The 19228-nt window shown below is 41.5% G+C and overlaps 1 protein-coding gene across 2 annotated transcripts in view; it reads right to left on the bottom strand.

Annotated features, from left to right (window-relative positions):
- LOC144682758 (spermatogenesis-associated protein 13-like) overlaps positions 1 to 19228 on the bottom strand; it is a 342817-nt gene that overhangs the window by 121397 nt on the left and 202192 nt on the right. The window contains exon 3 of one of the 2 annotated variants that reach the window (XM_078545414.1): positions 15456 to 17264. The exons of the other annotated variant lie outside the window; for it this stretch is intronic. Within the exon in view, the coding sequence (XP_078401540.1) occupies positions 15456 to 17264 (1809 nt within the window). The remainder of the gene's footprint in view (positions 1 to 15455; positions 17265 to 19228) is intronic. 2 annotated transcript variants of the gene reach the window in all.

The following is a 19228-nucleotide window of genomic DNA, read 5'->3' as shown; positions in this document are numbered from 1 at the left end:
GAATTCATCCTCACCAATCTATATGTCACAGATACATTTGTCCATGACAGGATCAGTAGGAGTGCCTTGAGGAGACAAAGTTCCATCTTCACATTGAGGGTACCCTCTATCGTGCTGTGTAGCACTACCACTCCATCGTGCTGTGTAGCACTACCACCATGCTAAACGGGATAGATTTCAAATAGATCTAGCAACTCAAAATTGGGCATCCATGAGGCGCTGTGGGCCAGCAACAGCAAAATTGTATACAACCACAATCTGTAACTTCATGGCCTGGCATAATCCCCACTCCACCATTACCACCAAGCCAGGAGATCAATGAGAAGTGCAGGAGGGCATGCCAGGAGCAGCACCAGGCATACCTAAAAATGAGGTGCCAGCCTCATGAAGCTGCAATACGGGACTATGTGCATTGCAAACAGCATAAACAGTATGCAATAGACAAAGCTAAGCCATCCCACAATCACCAGATCAGATCCAAACGCTGCAGTCCTGCTATATCCGATCATGAATGGTGGTGGGCAATTAATTAACTGAAAGAAAAGGCCTCAAAAATATCCCCATCCTCAAAGATGGAGGAGCCCAGCATGTTAATGCAAAAGACAAGGCTGAATTATTTGCGACTATCTTCAACCAAAAGTGCCGAGTGGATGATCCATCTCAACCTCCACCTGAGGTTCCCAGCATCATAGATGCCAGCCTTCAGCCAATTCAATTGACTCCATGGGATATCAAGAAATGGACGAAGGCACTGGATATTGCAAAGGCTGTGGGCTCTGATGATATTTTGGCAATAGTACTGAAGACTTGTGCTCCAGGACTAGCCACACCTCAAGCCCAACTGTTCCAGTACAGCTACAACACTGACATCTACCCAGCTATGTGGAAAATTGCCCAGGCATGTCCTATACACAAAAATAAGGACAAGTCCAACCCAGCCAATTACCGCCCCATCAGTCTATTCTCAATCATCAGCAAAGTGATGAAAGGTGTCGCCGACAGTACTACTGAGCAGCACCTATTCAACAATGACCTGCTCAGTTTGGGTTTTGCCAGGGCCATTCAGCACCTAACTGCATTACAGCCGTGGTTCAAACATGAAGGTGAGGGAAAAGTGACTGCCCTTGACATCAAGGCAGCATTAGGCCGAATGTGGCATGAAGGAGCCCCAGCAAAACTGGAGTCAATGGGAATAAGCGGGAAAACTCTCCATTGATTGTTGTCATACCTAGCACAAAGAAAGATGGCTGAGGTTGTTGGAGGTCAATGATCTCAGTCCCAGGACATTACTGCAGGAGTTCCTCAGGGTAGTGTCCTAGGCTTAACCATCTTCAGCTGCTTCATCAATGACCTTCCCTCCATTATAAGGTCAGAAGTGGAGATGTTCATTGATGATCGCACAATGTTCAGCACCATTCGTGACTCCTCAGATACTGAAGCAGTCCATGCCCATATGCAGTAAGACCCGGACAATATTCAGACTGGACAATATTCAGGGTTGTGCTGGTAAGTGGCAAATTACATTCGCATCACGAAAGTGCCAGGCAATGACCATTTTCAATACGAGAGAATCCAACCATTTTCCCTTGACATTTATTATGATCCCAGCTGATGTTACCACTGGACAAGCCTGAACCCAGGGTGGAAACCAGCTTGATAGATCCTAACTTTTATTTGTTTGTTTAGAAACGTAGAGAGTGGCTACTGAACAGAATCACCAGAGTCAGCTAATGAACTTTTAACAAAAACATAAAACATTTATTAAACCAGATTAACTATATTACAATAATCCTTCATCCACAACTATACCTTTGCAGATATATACAGATTTGTAAAGGTAACACCAATTACAAAAGCTCCCTTATATGCTAATGTTCACGGTAAGCATGCAGTCCATATAACCCAACTGGCAACTTGCGGTCAGACACACCAATCAAGTGACAGATGCCACTTCAACCAGATGCTATGGATCTCTCATCAACTCCCCCCAGACGCTAGTCACACCATAAGCCAACCGGTCTCACTGAACTCCGTCTTTCGAGGATTTCTAATCTCCACTCTCCAAGAACTCGCTTTGGAATCAAACCGACGTTTTTTCTCAGATGCCTCCCACAAGGGTTCACCTCCAGGGTTTCAAACTCTCCTTCTGATGTTCCTCTCCCCTGCATTTAAGCGTTCTTCCAAGCACTCACTCAGCTGTCAACAGTACATCACTGCTTCACATGCCCATAGCAAAGAGTTACAGACCTTCAGTTATCTCTTTAGGCCTTCTTGAAACTTGCAAGCTGTTCTTGCTTTAAATCTGCTTTCTGCAGCTTTTGTCTCTTTAAATCTGAAGCTTGGAGCCTTTCTCTCTGCCCCTCGCTCTTTTAACTTCAGCTAACAGGACCTTTTCCAGATTCTTGCCCTTCCTTTGACTAGAAAGTCTGCTCGGGACTTTCTCCTGTTCCACTCCCCTGGATTTTGGGGTCTTTTCTTTAGCTTGGGACTGGCTATCTGTCCTCTTTGCCCCAGTCTCTCCTGGCAGCTGTCTTCAAAACCAATTGAACTCAAACAGCTTCCAAATCAAACTGCTAGTTCTAATTTCTTTTGTGTGTGCCTGTGGGAGGGACCTGCCTCTCTGAACCCCTGTTACTAGGCAACAGTCCTGTTTCTCTACTCTTGTTCATTTAACTTAGCTGCATTAGTTGTAAAACTCTCATTAGAAATGCAGACACCTTTTTAAAGTGAAACTAAAACTCAACTTGACCTCTTCTTAACACAAAGATACAGAAATACAAATCAAACTTAAAATTTAAAGCTAAAACTCATTCCTATCACCCACAAACACCAACATTACTTACTTAAACTACCTCTATTTCCTAACACATTCAATTGCATTACCACTGCTGAATCCCCCACTATCAACATTTTGGTTGAAACTGAACTGGACCAGCCATATAAATACTGTGGCTATAAGAGCAGGTTAGAGGCTGGGAATTCTGTGGTGAGTAACTCACCTCCTCGCTCCCCATAGCCTGTCCACCATCTGCAAGGCACAAGTCAGGAGTGTGATGGAATACTCTTCACTTGGCTGGATGAGTACAGTTCCAACAACACACAAGAAGTTTGAAACCATCCAGGACAAAGCAGCCTGCTTGAATGGCACCCCATGCCATTGAACCGCCTTGAAAATTCACACCGTCCACCACCAACACACATTGTGTACCATCTACATGATGCACTGCAGCAACGCACCAAGGTTCCTTCAACAGCACCTCCCAAACCCGTAGCCTTTACCACCTAGAAGGCCAGAGACAATAGATGCATGGGAATACCACCACCTGCAAGTTCCCGTCCAAACCACACACCATCCTGGCTTGGAACTGTATTGCTCTTCCTTCACTGTCGCTGGGTCAAGATCCTGGATCTCCCTTCCTAACAGCACAGTGGGCGTATCTACATCACAGGGACTGCAGCCATTCAAGGCGATGGCTCACCAACACCTGCTCGAGGGCAATTAGGAAAGGGCAATAAATGATGGCCTAACCAGCACACCCACATCCCATGACAGAATTAAAATAGTGAGTTTTTAAAAAGTGATGCCCGATGGCAGCCAGCATCAGTTGCAACCTGCTGTGGCACATGCTGCAATCTTATGGATTGGAGGAGCAGTACAAGGTAAAATTGAGAGGCAAACAATGCCTTTCATTCTCACTGTTGAGCCTCAACTGGGGCAGCAAAATGATCAGTTCTGGAATGTTTTAGAATTGGCACTGGTACTACTCAGTATTGGATAAGATGAATGAGGGTTAGTGTATTAGCATGCATCAATATTTACTCCCCTCTCTCTCTACAATAGATTGTCCCATCAACACTTGAGAGCTGATAAAATCACTTGATGTCAATAGAATTGGCGGCTAAGGCTGGAGGTCATTACAATCAGAGGTACCAAGGCATGTGATCAACTTTTCTGACAAATCTGTTAAAAAAAAAGAAACATTCCACTCTTTCCCATTTATCTAGATCGTCAGCAAAAAGACTTAGGAAACATCATTCTTTCAGCCCAAGAGTAGTTCCGAGAGAGTCTCTGAAAACACTGAACCTTCTACTAATTTTCAATCCCTTCGGGAGGTATTTAGATTCCACAGACACCTTCCCGACAATATCAAGCGCAAGAACATAGAACAGTGCAGTTCAAAAAAGCTGCTAGTTTGTGGGAAAGCACTTTGGACTTCCAACACTGTGCTACCATTCCACCCAAAAACAGAATTACCTGGAAAAACTCAGCATCGGCGGAGAAGAAATCAGTTAACGTTTCGAGCCTTCATGGCCCTTCGGCAGAACTGGAGCATAGTTAGAAGAAGGGAGAAATATAAATTGGTTTAAGGTGGGTGGGGGGGGGGGCGGAAGAGACACATTGAGGGTGTGGTGTGGTGATTGTGGAGATGAGCAGATAATCAAAAGATGTCACAGACAAAAGGGTCAAAGAGGTGTTGAAGGTGGTGGTATTTGTCTGAGAAAAGTGCTAATTAAGAATGGAAGACAGGATATTCAAAGTACAGCTCTAGTGGGGTGGGGTGGAAAGACTAAAGGTTTTAGTTTTAGATTTAAAAATAATGGAAATAGGTGGGGAAAGAAGAATCTATATAAATTATTGAAAAAAAAAGCGGGGGGGGGGGGGAGAAACGGGGTGGGGATGGGGGGAGGGGGAGTTTAAGATCTAAAGTTGTTGAATTCAATATTCAGCCCGAAGTTACTTTCGCCCCCGCTTCCAAAGCCGCCTTCTCGGGACTGGTGAAATTTTCCACCCCACGGCTCACAACACTGTCTCTCTGTCTAACTTCTATTTCTCTGGATTTTCAAACTTTAGGGCTCCTTGGCAGTTTTTGTTTTCTTCTAAATTGTACAAATCTTAAAATCAAATTTTAATCTCCGGAAATGGCGGAGGATGATCCTTTGAATGCGGAGGCTGGTGGGTCCGCCATTTCCGCCAACTCCAGCATGATGCCACCACCAAACACATCTTCCCTTCACCCCCCCTGACGGCATTCCGTAGGGATCGTTCCCTCCGGGACACCCTGGTCCACTCCTCCATCACCCCCTACTCCTCAACCCCCACTTATGGCACCTCCCCATGCCCACGCAGAAGATGCAACACCTGCCCCTTCACTTCCTCTCTCCTCACCGTCCAAGGGCCCAAACACTCCTTTCAAGTGAAGCAGCATTTCACTTGCATTTCCCCTAACTTAGTCTACTGCATTCGTTGCTCCCAATGCGGTCTCCTCTACATTGGAGAGACCAAACGCAAACTGGGTGACCGCTTTGCAGAACACCTGCGGTCTGTCCGCAAGAAAGACCCAAACCTCCCTGTCGCTTGCCATTTTAACACTCCACCCTGTTCTCTTGCCAACATGTCTGTCCTTGGCTTGCTGCATTGTTCCAGTGAAGCCCAACGCAAACTGGAGGAACAGCACCTCATCTTCCGACTAGGCACTTTACAGCCCTCCGGGCTGAATACTGAATTCAACAACTTTAGATCTTAAACTCCCCCTCCCCCCATCCCCACCCCGTTTCTTCCCCCCCCCCACCCCCCCGCTTTTTTTTTTCAATAATTTATATAGATTCTTCTTTCCCCACCTATTTCCATTATTTTTAAATCTAAAACTAAAACTTTTAGTCTTTCCACCCCACCCCCACTAGAGCTGTACTTTGAATATCCTGTCTTCCATTCTTACTTAGCACTTTTCTCAGACAAATACCACCACCTTCAATACCTCTTTGACCCTTTTGTCTGTGACATCTTTTGATTATCTGCTCATCTCCACAATCACCACACCACACCCTCAATGTGTCTCTTCCCCCACCCCCCCCACCCCACCTTAAACCAATTTATATTTCTCCCTTCTTCTAACTATGCTCCAGTTCTGCCGAAGGGCCATGAAGGCTCGAAACGTTAACTGATTTCTTCTCCGCCGATGCTGCCAGACCTGCTGAGTTTTTCCAGGTAATTCTGTTTTTGTTTTGGATTTCCAGCATCCACAGTAGCTTTTAGCTTTTTGTTTTTATCTACCATTCCACCTCCTGTTATATGGCTTAATAATGTATTATTCATATTTACTACTGTACAGTACATTATTTAACAATGATAAGTACACCTCACAACCAGAGGGCACAAGTTCAACCAGTTGAAGTTGAACAGAATTGGTTATAGCACAACAGGTGAGATAGGTTCATATTTAATCACTCCCAATCACCTGTTCACAACATTGGTGACTACTATTTCACATGAATGGTTACTAGAGCCTGCTGCTGTTTATGATGTAAGAAAGTAAACTGCTCTGTACCAAAATAACACTAGATAAAGTAAATTGTTATCTGGTACTTAATGCTTAAAGACTTATAGTATTTTTGTAATAATTTTCTTTCTCTCTTGCAAAATCGAATGTTAACATTCAAGTTACGCTATTTGTACCCTATTCAAGTGTCCACTACTGGCGCGAGAGCCTCGGCAAGTGAATATCAGTAAGCTATTCACCCATGTGCTGAGGCACCAAAATTACACTTACACACACGATAACAATCAAGAATCCCAATTTACTTTTCCTCTCCTTATCTCAGGGTCAATCCATATAAACTAGAAAGCCCAAGACTAATATTCACACTCTGTTCTCAATTCGTTAACCTCAGCTAGGGTGCTAGTGGGAACAACAGAACAAAATTAGGTCTCGATTGCATACAAAATGACTCAGCTACTCACTAGATAAACCTACTGAGGCATCAGTAAAAGCCCTACCATATTTTATATTTAAAAAAGAAAAATACAATAGGTTAGAGCGTTCAACCTCATTTGCACCATCACTAAGATTGCCTATTTCCACCTCCGTTACATAGCCCAACCTTAACCTTATCTCAGTTCATCCATTATTGAAATGCTCATTCATGCTTTTATTACCTCCAGACTTGACTTTTCCAACACACTCCCAGCTGGACTCCCACATTCTACCAGCTGTAAACCTGAAGTCATCCAAAATTCTGCTGCTGTGTGTTAACCATAGGTGAATAGTCCCATTCATCTATCACCTGTGTTCACTGGCCTACTTTGGCTCCTGGTCAAGCAATGCCTTGATTTTAAAATTCTCATCCTTGCTTTCAAATCCCTACATGGCCTCGCTCTTCCCCATCTCTGTAATCTCCTCCAACACCACAACCCTTATATATTTGAGTTCATCTCATTCTGGCCTCTTGAGTATCCCTGATTTTAATTGCTCCACCTTTGGTGGCATGCCTTCGGTTTCCTCAGGCCTGAATTCTAGCTTTCCCTCCCTGAACCTCTATGTCTGTCCCTCACTTTCTTTTTTGACCAAGCTTTTGGTCATCTAACCTAAATACTCCATTATGTGGCTGGGTGTAATTTTTTTTTCACAATGTGCCTGTGAAGCACTTTGGGATGTGTTATTACATTAAAGGTACCATATAAATATTAGTTGTTGTCATTGTTGTTATAAATGTCCAGCAAAAATGCCCAGCATAAGCATCAGAAACAGAAGCCTTTACTGATTATTCCTCTCAAATTAAATATTTGCACTGTATCTGAATTAAAAATTTCAAACTATTCACAAATTAGTAGATTTATTTATGCAAGTGCTTTATGATCTTGTGTATAAAGCATGAATTACCCATTCATTTATATTTGGCATTTTTTTTAATAAACAGTATGTCTTTTAGTACAAATATAACCAGTGAACTGTACAATATAATTCTAAATGATTAAAAAATCTACTTAAATAAGAATGCTATATTGTGCTTGGAATAATGCCAATGAACATTTGTTCAAATTCAATATTCTAACTGTGTTTTATTCTTAACAAATTGAATAAAATAAGATTAACCCTCAAATAGTACTGTTGTAATTTAATGAAAATTTATGTCAAATCTCAATGACAGCAATGTGAGGCACCGTTTCCATAGCAAATTGCATTCCATTTTCACTAAATAATGAAATACCAGAAACAAAATACCAGAAACAACCAGCAGAGGGCACAAATTAAATTGCAGAATGTCTTCCGCACTGTTCACAGTTCTGTCAAACTACATGAAGCTCCACACTAATGCACTTTAAATCACAGTTGCACTCTTGATACATTATAAATGTAAATTAACAGGGTGAGGAGCACCAAAACTTTAGCAACAGCTGCTATTCTCCAATTATTACATACAGTTGATCTATTCAGCCTTAGTGCTAGATCATTTGCATGATCACCTTCCAAACTCTACAACTCAGGGATCCAACTTTAGCAAGCCTACAGTTGTCTAATTATTATACCCTTTTGGGGTCTTACTCAGTTTTAGAAATTTAAATTCATTATGACCTCATGTGATCCTGCAGACAAAAATTTAATATTTAATCTAAACTATTGTTAAGATTACATGGACCTCAAAGCTCGACAACCAGCAGCAAATGTTCACAACCATTATTTTAGTTCGTGCCCTCTTCCAGAAAGATACAAGAGAGAGACTAGAACATGCAAATTTAGATCAATGCTAGCACTATCAGGAACTGTCATGAATATATCCAAGAAGGAAAAAGGGCTGGTAAACAGTCAATTAAATTTGTTGCATCTTCGCTGAGCTCACATTTTGAACACATAACTGGTGCTGATTGATAACACATTGGGAATATGTGCCTAGAAATTCAATGGCAATAGTTTGTGCGATGCACACACTACACATAACCATTAGGATTGACTAAGGCAGCACATAATAAGCATACTGCCTAATGATTATAGTCAATCACTCAGGTGTGCAACCAGTTCTACACGCACCTCTTGTCAGCTGGGAGGTGGCGGGGTGCGGTGTGCAGAGGCGGACAGGAAAACCTCTTAAAGAGGAGGTGCACTCTGGCTGAAGACAAAAGAGACTGCAAACTCAAGAAGAGTCTTGGGTCTGCAGTCTCCAGGTTCTCCAATGCTTCATTGGAGGTAGTGGACAGAAGAAAGGATATTCACTTAACCCAAGGAGCAGCTGTCCTTCCAGGCATAAAGACCACCAACAGTGGGAAGAAGTTGCAGAGCATGTGAACAGCAGTTTACTAGCAGAGAAATGGATGCAATGCTGGAATAAGGTCAATGAGCTCACAATGACAAGGTAAGAATACTGATCTCATGCTCACATCTCAATCTCTTATAACATTGCTACTCAATTCTGACAATACTTCCCAACCTCGCCTCCCTTCTGCACACCTCATATTCAACAACTGCGTACCATCTATTCTACCATTATAGGCACCTCAAGACCCTAACACAAGCCCTTCTTTTTGTAGGGGGATATGCAGAAAACTGACAGTGGAGGAGGAAAAGCTATCTACATGCCCGCTCCATCTTGAAGATAACATGCGGCCCATCATGGGCAAGGGGAGAATCACAGCTACTGTGACTGGCAACAGTGGGGATGTTGCGCAGGGTTTCTTGACACCTTATCCTCTTAAAGTCACAGGCTAAGAGCTAAGCCACATTCCTCTCTATTTCAGGTACTGCAGTTGCAGAAGCCTCTGTGCTAGTGCAGACCAGCCAATGGAACGTGCACCATCAACTTGATTTTGGCCTCACAAGCACCAACCGAGTGCTTGACATAACACAACATGTACTTTAGAGGCTTAGTTAAAGGAGGTGTCTTCATGAGACGAGTTACTGGGCATAAGTGCTCAGGAGCTAGGGCAGGGGGATAGAACACCACAAGTGCTTGTCTGCCTGAGGAGAAATTGCATACTATGTCTGCTTCAGAGGACTCAAATGCTGATTTAGGTGGGCCTATCCCACCAAAGGAGGCCAAGGGGCATATACCATGCATTTCTGGTTGAACTGCCTTGCCGGTGAGCTTTCGCCCGACATCATAAAGCATGGGGGAGTCAGTTCCAACATGTGTCAAAGCTTCAAGCAGAGCATATACACCATTCTGTCCAACATGGACAAAATGCTCAGCTCCACCAACACCACTGCAATGCCTGTATTACAGAGCCTCAACTACCATGAAAGCTCAGGCAGCTACAAACTTGGTTTTATGGGGCAATATTGACAAGTGCTTCCAGGGCGTCACCTCATGCTTGCACTTGGTTCTCATGCATAATCATAAGAATGCTGAGACGCAGTTCTAAGAGAGTGACCTTGGTTCCGTGGGAGAGACACAAGCTCCCCCACCACCCACTTCATCAGTACTCTTTTTAGTGTCAAACAGCCATTTGGGGCAGAATGCCCTGATCCATGCTAAAATATTGCAATCTGTAGCCGTGTCCTTACAGTCCAGAACATTGTGCCGCTATTCAAATGAACACCAAATTTAACAGTTTCTGAAAGAATAGGCATTAGCTGATAATAGAATCAATTACATAAACGTAAATTCTAAACAATTTAATTAACATACTTGAATATAATTCACATGCAGCAATTTCATTTCAGGTGAATTTTCATACAGGGAAATTGTTTGTCTGGGTAGATGAATGCACCCTGCCATCAGACAATTTTAGAATCATTAAACTTTACAACAGTCTGATTCCCTATCATTTTTCACACCCATTAACTTTTTTTTCATCTTTTTCAAATAATTATGCACTTCCCTCTTAAAAGCTATTATGGATTCTACTTCCACCACTGTTTCTAGTATAGTATATGGCTTCATAACTCTGTGGAAACAAATTACTCACCTCGCCTTTCATTTATTTTCTGAGGGTCTTTATCCGATTAGAAAATTTTATAATTTAGAGCACACCTATTAAATCTCCTCTTCACCTTCTCTGTTCTAATGAAAAACGCCCATAGTCTCTCCTCTTAAATAAAGATTACCTCCCTTCTCTGGTAACGTCTTCTGTATCCTCTCCAAGGCCTTGATATACTTCCTAAAGTAGGGCATCCAAAACTGGATAAACATTCTACTTGTGGCTAATCATTAGATAACTGAAAAGGAACTATACTGTCATACTGCATGATTTCTAATTTTATGCCATGTTGATTTAGAGCACATAATCTAGTACTATATTTATTTTGCAATATTGTTTCCTAAAATGGTTCTGCAATTTGGTTGCTACTTCCACTTTTGTAAAACGCCACCCTATTTACACAGTGGCTTGGGTCATCTCAACCAGCAAATGCAAAATTGCTTCGCTGGCTTTCACAGGGTGAATGTAATCATTTCAGCTGCTTAATTTGTTTGCATTCGAAATACATGACTTGCACCAACCTCAAGCTTAACGTTGAAGATTATGCTGCCCATTGAGATATTGGCCAAAACCTACTTTTACTTAAATAAGCAATATTTCATTAATATTCTGATGAAAGGTCATTAAGCTGAAACATTAACTGGTTCTCTCTTCACAGATCCACAGGTGCTACCTAAACAACTGAATGCTTCCACCATTGTTAATTTTCATTTCGGATTTCCAGAATTCACTGTTTTTGTTTTGTTATTATTTGAAATGTGGGAAAGAGTATGTCTGATTAGTGACCTAAAAAAGGTAATGTGTGTGTGGAGGAGGAAGGTTCTCAATAAATGCTTCATAGTCTGTCTTATCAAAAGACAGGGACATTGAAGTTAAGGAGGAAGAGTGTGAAATATTGGAAACAGTAAACAATGAAAGGAAATGTTAAGAGGTTTAGCACCGTGGCAAGTAGGTAATTCACCAGTCCCAGGTTTAATTATTACAGGTTTAATTATTACAGGTTGTTGAGAAAAGAGAGGATATATCAGAGAGGCTCTGACCATCATTTCCCAATCCTCTCTGGTTACAGGTATGGTGCCGGAGGTCTAATGCCATACCATTGTTTTTAGGGAGAAAAGGGACAGACCTAGTAACTACAGGCCAGTCAACCTGGTGGTGGGAAAATTATTAGACAATATTCTTAAGAGTAGTATAAATCAATTAGAAAGACACAAATAAATCAAGAACAAGCAGCATAGATTTGTTACGAGAGGGCCATGTCTGACTAACTTGATGGAATTTTTTTGAGGTGGTAACAAGGAGAGTCAATGAGGGTAGCACATTTGATGTAGTCTACATGAATTTTAACAAAGCTTTTGACAAGGTCCCACATGGCAGACTGGTCAGAGAAGTAAAAACCAATATGATCCAAGAGAAAGTGACAAGTTGGATCTGAAAGTGATTCAATGGCAGCAAGCAAAGGGCAATCAAGGGTGTTTTTGTAATTGGAAGGCTGTTTCCAGTGGGGTCCCACGGGGCTCTGTATTGGGTCCCCAGCTTTTCATGGTATATATCAGTGGTTCGGATATAAATGTAGGGGGCAGAATTAAGAAATTTGCAGGTGATACAAAAATTGGCCATGCAGTTGACAGTGAGGAAGGAAGCTTTAGACTGCAGGAAGATAGCAATAGCCTGGCCAGGAGGGCAGAAAATTGACAAATGGAGAACTGAGGTTTTGCATTTGGGGATGGCAAACACCAAGGCAAGGGAATGTACAATAAACAGCAGGATACAGAGAAGTGTAGAAGAACAGAGGGGCCGTGGTGTGCATGTTCACAGATCCCTGTAGGTAGCAGGACAGGAAGATGAGGTAGTCAAAAAGACAAAGAGGATACTTTATTTTATTAGCTGAGACATAGAATGTGAAAGCAGGGAGGTTATGCTACAGCTGTATAACACTAATTAGGCCACAGCTAGAGTACTGTGTACAGTTCTGGTCATCACATTACAAAAAGGATATGATCGCACAAGAGAGTATACAGAAGAATTTACAGGGATGCCATCAGAATAGGAGAATTTTAGCTACGACAATAGTTTGGATAGACTAGGGCTGTTTTCTTTGGAATAGAGGAGGCTGAGATTGAGTAGATAGAAAGGACATGTATCCCTTAGCAGTGAAGTCAATAATTAGGGCATAGATTTAAAGTAATTGGCAGTAGGATTAGAGGAGAGTTGAAAAAAATTTTCTCCACTGAGAGGGAGTCTGGGCATCTGGAACTCACTGCTTGAAAAGGTGATAAAGTTAGAAACCCTCATCACTTTTAAAATTCATATCCAAGTGCTTTTTAAGTATCATAACCTACAAGGCTATGGACCAAGAGCTGGACAGTGAGGTTAAGTTGGCTGGCACTGACATAATGGATCAAATGACCTGCTTCTGAGCTGTAATTTTTTTTAATGATTATTACTAGCCTACAGCAGAGTACATGTCCAAACTAGCATGCAAATCCCCCATACAACAGAAGCGTATTTTTGTACTAATTATACCCAATTTATGGCAGAATGATATGGCTCAAAATCACTATAACAACACAATAGCAGCAAATACAGGAACATAATCTGATAATTAAGTCGCTCTTTAAGAACTGGTGCATATGCTAATAAGTGAGATTGAAATTCAAAAGGCCACAAGTTTATTTTTTCTCTACTCATGCTAACTATCCCAGGTTTTAATTATGATCAACATATCTGAGCATGGGGAACCAATCAGCATTGGCTTTGGTTTCTACACAAACCACCAAGTACTGGTTATTTGGCAGGAGACAATTTGGACAGCTTCGATCAGACATTATTTGAAAAGCAGAATGCACTAGAAATGGAAAGCATGTTGGTTTGTGAAAGCCAGCATAAACAGGGGAAGCAAGAACTCCTCATGACATTATGAGGTCACAGATCACAAAAGGGGTCTATAAAATTAGGATTGTGAAGTGCACAAGTAAAAATTGCATGATACATGCCAGAAGTCGGTACTTTTATGTAGAGTTTATTTACATGTACAAAAAAAACTTCAGTTTAGTGAAATACTTGGGGGGTAGATTTTCCATCTTCACCATATGGGCAGAGCAGAACACCAGTCTGCTGTAAAACACGCCCAATTTTTTGATATATTATTGACTTCAATAGAATAGAAACTAGGCAGGTTCTATATTGGGCAGACAATCCTCTGCCAGATTATCAGTCACAGTGAAGATGAAATTTACCCAAGTTAGATGTTCTGATCTATAAGATAAATGCATGGTTTGGCTAGTTGGTTCCAGGTTTTCCCACATTCCTTCCCTTGGGCAGATTATCTCCATCAATCTCATGTAAGGTGCGTTTTCTCGCAGTTCAATTTATATTTTAACTGAGGCTTCAGAAGGCTGCAATATGCATGAGCAATAGGTTTTTTTGGGTGGTCTCAACATGTTCACATGGCAGGCATCAATCTACTTTTTTCTTTGGCTCTGCACGTGGGATTAAAAACTGAAAAATATTTAACCTTTTCTAGTTCTGATGAATTATCATCGACCTGAAACATTAACTCTGTTTCTCTTCCCACAGATGCTGCCTGGCTTGTTGAGTGCTTCTAGCACTTTGTTTTTAATCTTATTTATTGGTTTACTGCTCTCTTTTCTCTGGTCCCCAATTTCTCCCACTTTCTCTCATATCCTGAGGCAACAACATATATTGGGGGCTATGAATTCAGTGCCAGTCGTCCTCAACATTTCACTGAATGGTTGCATAAGCCTGGACAGAATAGCCTATTGATAGTTACCATTAAGGAAGACATGCAGTGAAGCTGATTTGTCTTTATCCAATACCCCCACATGCATAGTTCCAATAGAGATCATAAGAATTAGCAACATCAGCCCTTTTTCCCCCTTCTCTAGATCAAGGATACAGAGACCAACCATCACCCAAGCTAAAAAGTCTTTTGACAGCTTTGTGCGTGAAGTCATTTTCATTACTGGCAAAAGTGCACAGATCTTTGAATTAATGTTTGTATAAAATACAGTTGCTACATTTAAACACACCGCCATTCATAGCAGGAACATTTGACTGGCATTGGCGTCATATAAAACTATTGGCAACTCATTCAGAATCCAGGAGACCAGTGTAAGTGAGCTGATTCCTGCCATTCATATTGCTAGTTCAGAATTCCTTATCCCCACAGTGGAATTGTAAACCCACAAAAAGCTGGCATCAATATAAAAGCAGCTTATGTAATATTGATCTATCATTTAGGATATTAGAATCCAAAATTTCATTACTACTTTCCCCTCCTCATCTAAGCCAAAATAATAACTAATATTTCTAAAATCATCAGTTGTAATCTGAACAATGAAGAGGAAGAATAATTCTGACCATTGGAAAGTTGCAGTTTCAATTTTTTTTTAACTGCTGTTGTTGCTGGGGCAGGTAATCTACAGCACCATAAACTAAAAGCCTCTACTTCATCAGTTTCCCATCCAAACCTCTGCTAATTCTGCAGCTGTACGGCTGTTAATGCAGAAGCATCCATGCTATAAATATCACTCTCAAATAAATTTATCACGTTGTTATCCATTACTTTCATAAGGATATTGTCATATGTACTGCATAATATGATGCATCAGCCACAGCTCAGTGGGTAGCACTCTTGTCTCACTCAGAAGGTTGTGAATTCAACATACACATAAGCTCCTCTAGAAGAAATCATTCAAAATGTGTCACTTTTTTGGCAAAAATAAACAGTACATAACCCTACCTCCTCCTTTTTCTCATCCACTCCAGAAATTGTTGCATTCAAGCTAAGTCGTGAATGGCTGCTTATCCCACTGTCTTCATTACCGTCATCATAGAAAACTGTTTGCACCAGATCCTGAAACGATACTGGAGATTTTCCAACTTTTGAGATAATTCCTTCAGTTCGTCCATCACTGTCCATAGAGCTAAGTGACAAGGTACTATGTTGATTCGGACAATAGAAAGTAATATTGTGTTTAACCTTTTCAGTGCTAGGACTCTGAGGTTTAGGAGCAGTTGGTCTGACTGGAACATTAGGCTGCTCAGTTTCAAATGTAAATTGACTGGCATATTTGAGTTCATTTGAATTATCAAAGAATACTTCATTAGCAGAGGGACCAACAGGAGAGAAGGTACATTGACTGTTTGGTTTTGTTACAGCTAAACTCAAACATTGGGAAGACCTGCTGGTTTTAAGCTCTGGTGAAGATAACGATTTTTCCAACTGCATAGCAGCAGTCTGGGTATTTGCGGGGGTGAATGAATTGGGGGATGCAGGAAAGGAAGAAGGTTCATTCCAGTTGGGTGAGGCAAATTTGTGTCTTTCACTGTCAGCAGTGCTAGAAACTCTTCGAGAATAATCATCATGTAGCCTGCTGTTGGGTCGAGCTTGATTGCTTTCTTCATGTGAAGGTGAATTTTCCTTTGATTGACTCTCTCGCCTCCTTGCAACATCTGCAGTATTACTCACTAGTCTCAGCATTCTGTCAAAATCTTTAGCCCTGATTGGACTCCTCCAGCGTTTTGATCGCCTTTCAGTATTGCCATTCACTTTTTCATCTGCTGATGAAGTGCTTGCTGTTCGTTGTAGTCTTTCATTTTCATTGGTGATTTTGAACTCTGTGAGGTTGGAGGTTGATTTCCTTTTAAAGGAACTTTTCTTGAAAAAGCTTAAATTGTCAGTGCTTTTGCTTCTCCTGTAGATAGCTTTGTGGTTTTCACAGTCTGTTACTATTGGATTACTAATGTTTGATCCTTGGGCCCCATGGGACACAACCCTGGTAGAGTCCTCTTGAATTGGGGATTTATCACAATCCAATAAGTTTATCCGTCCAACCCGGTAAGCACGTCTAATGCTCCGTGATCGGTGGGTGTTGCGCAAAAAAGCTTCATCAACATCTTCAGTTTCTGAGCCATCAGAAGCCATGTCCTCCACAGAACTACACAAATCCTGTAAAGTGTCTGCGTAAGAACACCTGTCCTGCATTTGCACAGCATGGCCATTTTGTACATGTTTGTGCACATTTTCAATATTTGCCACATTTATAACTTCAGTGTTTCCTCTGGCTTGAATTCCTTGAAAAACTGAGGACTTGAGTTTTTTGAAAGAACCCATTTTCCTTAAAGATGTCAAAGCATTCCAAGTGGGAGAATTTCCCATCAATGTCACAGAACGAGGTCTACTATCGGAATTACAATTAATGTTTTTCTTAGGATTTGAGAAAAAATGCATGATTTTTGAAGGACTCAATTTATTCTCTCCCATTTCCTGCTCATTGTTGTTACCATGGTCACAGTAACCATTATCTATCTTCTGATGTGATGAATTATGGAACATACTGGAATCTGTATTATCTACAGATAACAAGATGTTTGCATTTGTCCATCCATTATGGAGAGATTTCATGTTGCCATTACTACAGATGCTGGAAAGATCTAGGCTACTGATCAGCTTGATGTTTTCATTTATTGGCCCCACTTCAGCTTCACTTCCTTCCTTCTCCTCCTCATATACGTTGCGAGAGGTTAGCACTTCACTGGACTGCAGTGCCTACAGAGAGGAAACAAAGACAGCATTTGAAACAAAGACAGCATTTAACAAAACTTTTCACATTCACTGGTAAAGGAGAAGCACTAGTTTGGGTATAACTAAAAATAGAAAACATAATAAATTGAACAATAAACAGGCATGTGATTGGTGAGATCCCATCAGATTTATAAAACTTACAGAATCCATCCATCCACAAACACATTCACCAAGATTTAAAAGATTGAATAAGTTTTTGATGAAACTATTAAGCTTGGTTTCCCTTCTTGTGATCCCTTTTGTCACAATCTCTCCTGGCTTCCATCCTATCACAGGTCTCTTTTGTTCTTACCTCACGTCTGCTTCCTTCTCCTTCACTGATCTGTACCCACTTAAAATCTATAACTTTTACCAGTTCTAATGGAAGGTCATCAACCTGAAACAGTGCGCCAAATCTTCTGGTCTCCAGATTGTCAGAGACCGGACTGAAGATGTGCATCAGGACCCTGTAATAGTTCTGACAAGCAGACCCATGTGGGAGTTGCCTGGGAAATTTCAACTTCTGATGGGCAGTTCTCTGAGACCCTGCGCAAATGTTCTGACTCTCTGTTAGAGTCGGAGACTTGGAATAGCTCTGTGGGATTTACCTGGGTAGTTACCCAGGAAATGTTAGACAAATTAAAACCTAATCTAATATCTGGGTAACTACGCAACTGATCCTCCCCCTAATCCAACAGGACTACCCCCCGACCCAACTACCAATTCGGCCACCTCACACCCCCCAACCCATTCACTCATCCCTCCGTCCATTCACTCACCGACTCACTAACATTCAGATTAGACCTTTAAATTTACCATATGGCTGCTAATGCCATAAAAAGTGGACATGTTTCACCTTCCACCAACTCTACTCTGCTCCAAAGCACTTCCTCGAATGACGTTGGACTGCACTGTGCACTTCCATGAAAGTCTGGACTGGAAGGTCCCGGAAGAAATGCGCAATGACGTTGAGTCGGGGAATTTTCAAGTGCAACGGCAATCCAACTATCATTGTGGCTGCTCAGAACGTGTGGACCAGTAGCTCTGTCTCTCTCCACACATGCTGCCTGACCTCCATGAGCATTTTTAGCACTTTCTGTTATCATTTTAGCAGCACCTGCAGTACTTTGCTTTTGTTTTGAAGATTAAAGATTTGGAGTTGCTGAGCATCTTGCGATTTCACAAACTAATATTTCAGTGAAGTGCAGTAAACCAGATACTTTCTACAGCCAAGAAGCAGACAAAATTCTACACAATAATTTGAAAAGATCTGAGGCTAGATGTGCAATAATAGCAGCATTGATATAGCACTTAGTGGGATGCTAGGGCTCCCAACTCCTGAAACATATCACCAGGTAGATTCAATGCCATATTTTACTGGTCTTCCAAATGGGCAGTCTTAATAAATCCCCATCAAGTTTACTCTGGGTTGACAACACTGCATAGCACCACATATCTGGACTTTGCAGCACTTTTATTTTTATACCACAGATCAAAAGCTACTGTCCTAGCACTCTACAAAAGCAGATAATGACTACACATTGATGACTTAGCAAGTAAGTGAGCCACAGAGACCAAGGTTTTACTGTTTTGTGCCTGTTTTGTATTGGTGCTATTTTATCAAGCTTAAGGTTATCCAAAGCTTTACTATCTGTGTCCTACTTTGCACCAAGTCCAATTCATGAATCACCCTTGTGCTCACTGATTTGCACTAGTTTACTACTAAGCAATCCATTTTAAAGTTCATATCCTTGTTTTCAAATCTCTCCATGATTTCATTCCTTCCTATTTCTTCTCCTTCAGCCTTACAACCCTCGGAGATATCTGCGCTTCTCCAATTTTGGCCGGGAGCATCCCTGGTTTTAGTCATTCCACCAATGGTGGCCATGCCTTCCATTCCTAAGGCCCTAAGCTCAGCAACTGCCCCCCAAAACCTCCCTCTGTCTAGC

The sequence above is a fragment of the Cetorhinus maximus genome, chromosome 7, assembly GCF_964194155.1.
Source record: "Cetorhinus maximus chromosome 7, sCetMax3.hap1.1, whole genome shotgun sequence".
NCBI lineage: Eukaryota > Metazoa > Chordata > Chondrichthyes > Lamniformes > Cetorhinidae > Cetorhinus > Cetorhinus maximus.
This window is presented reverse-complemented; position numbering and strand designations above follow the sequence as displayed.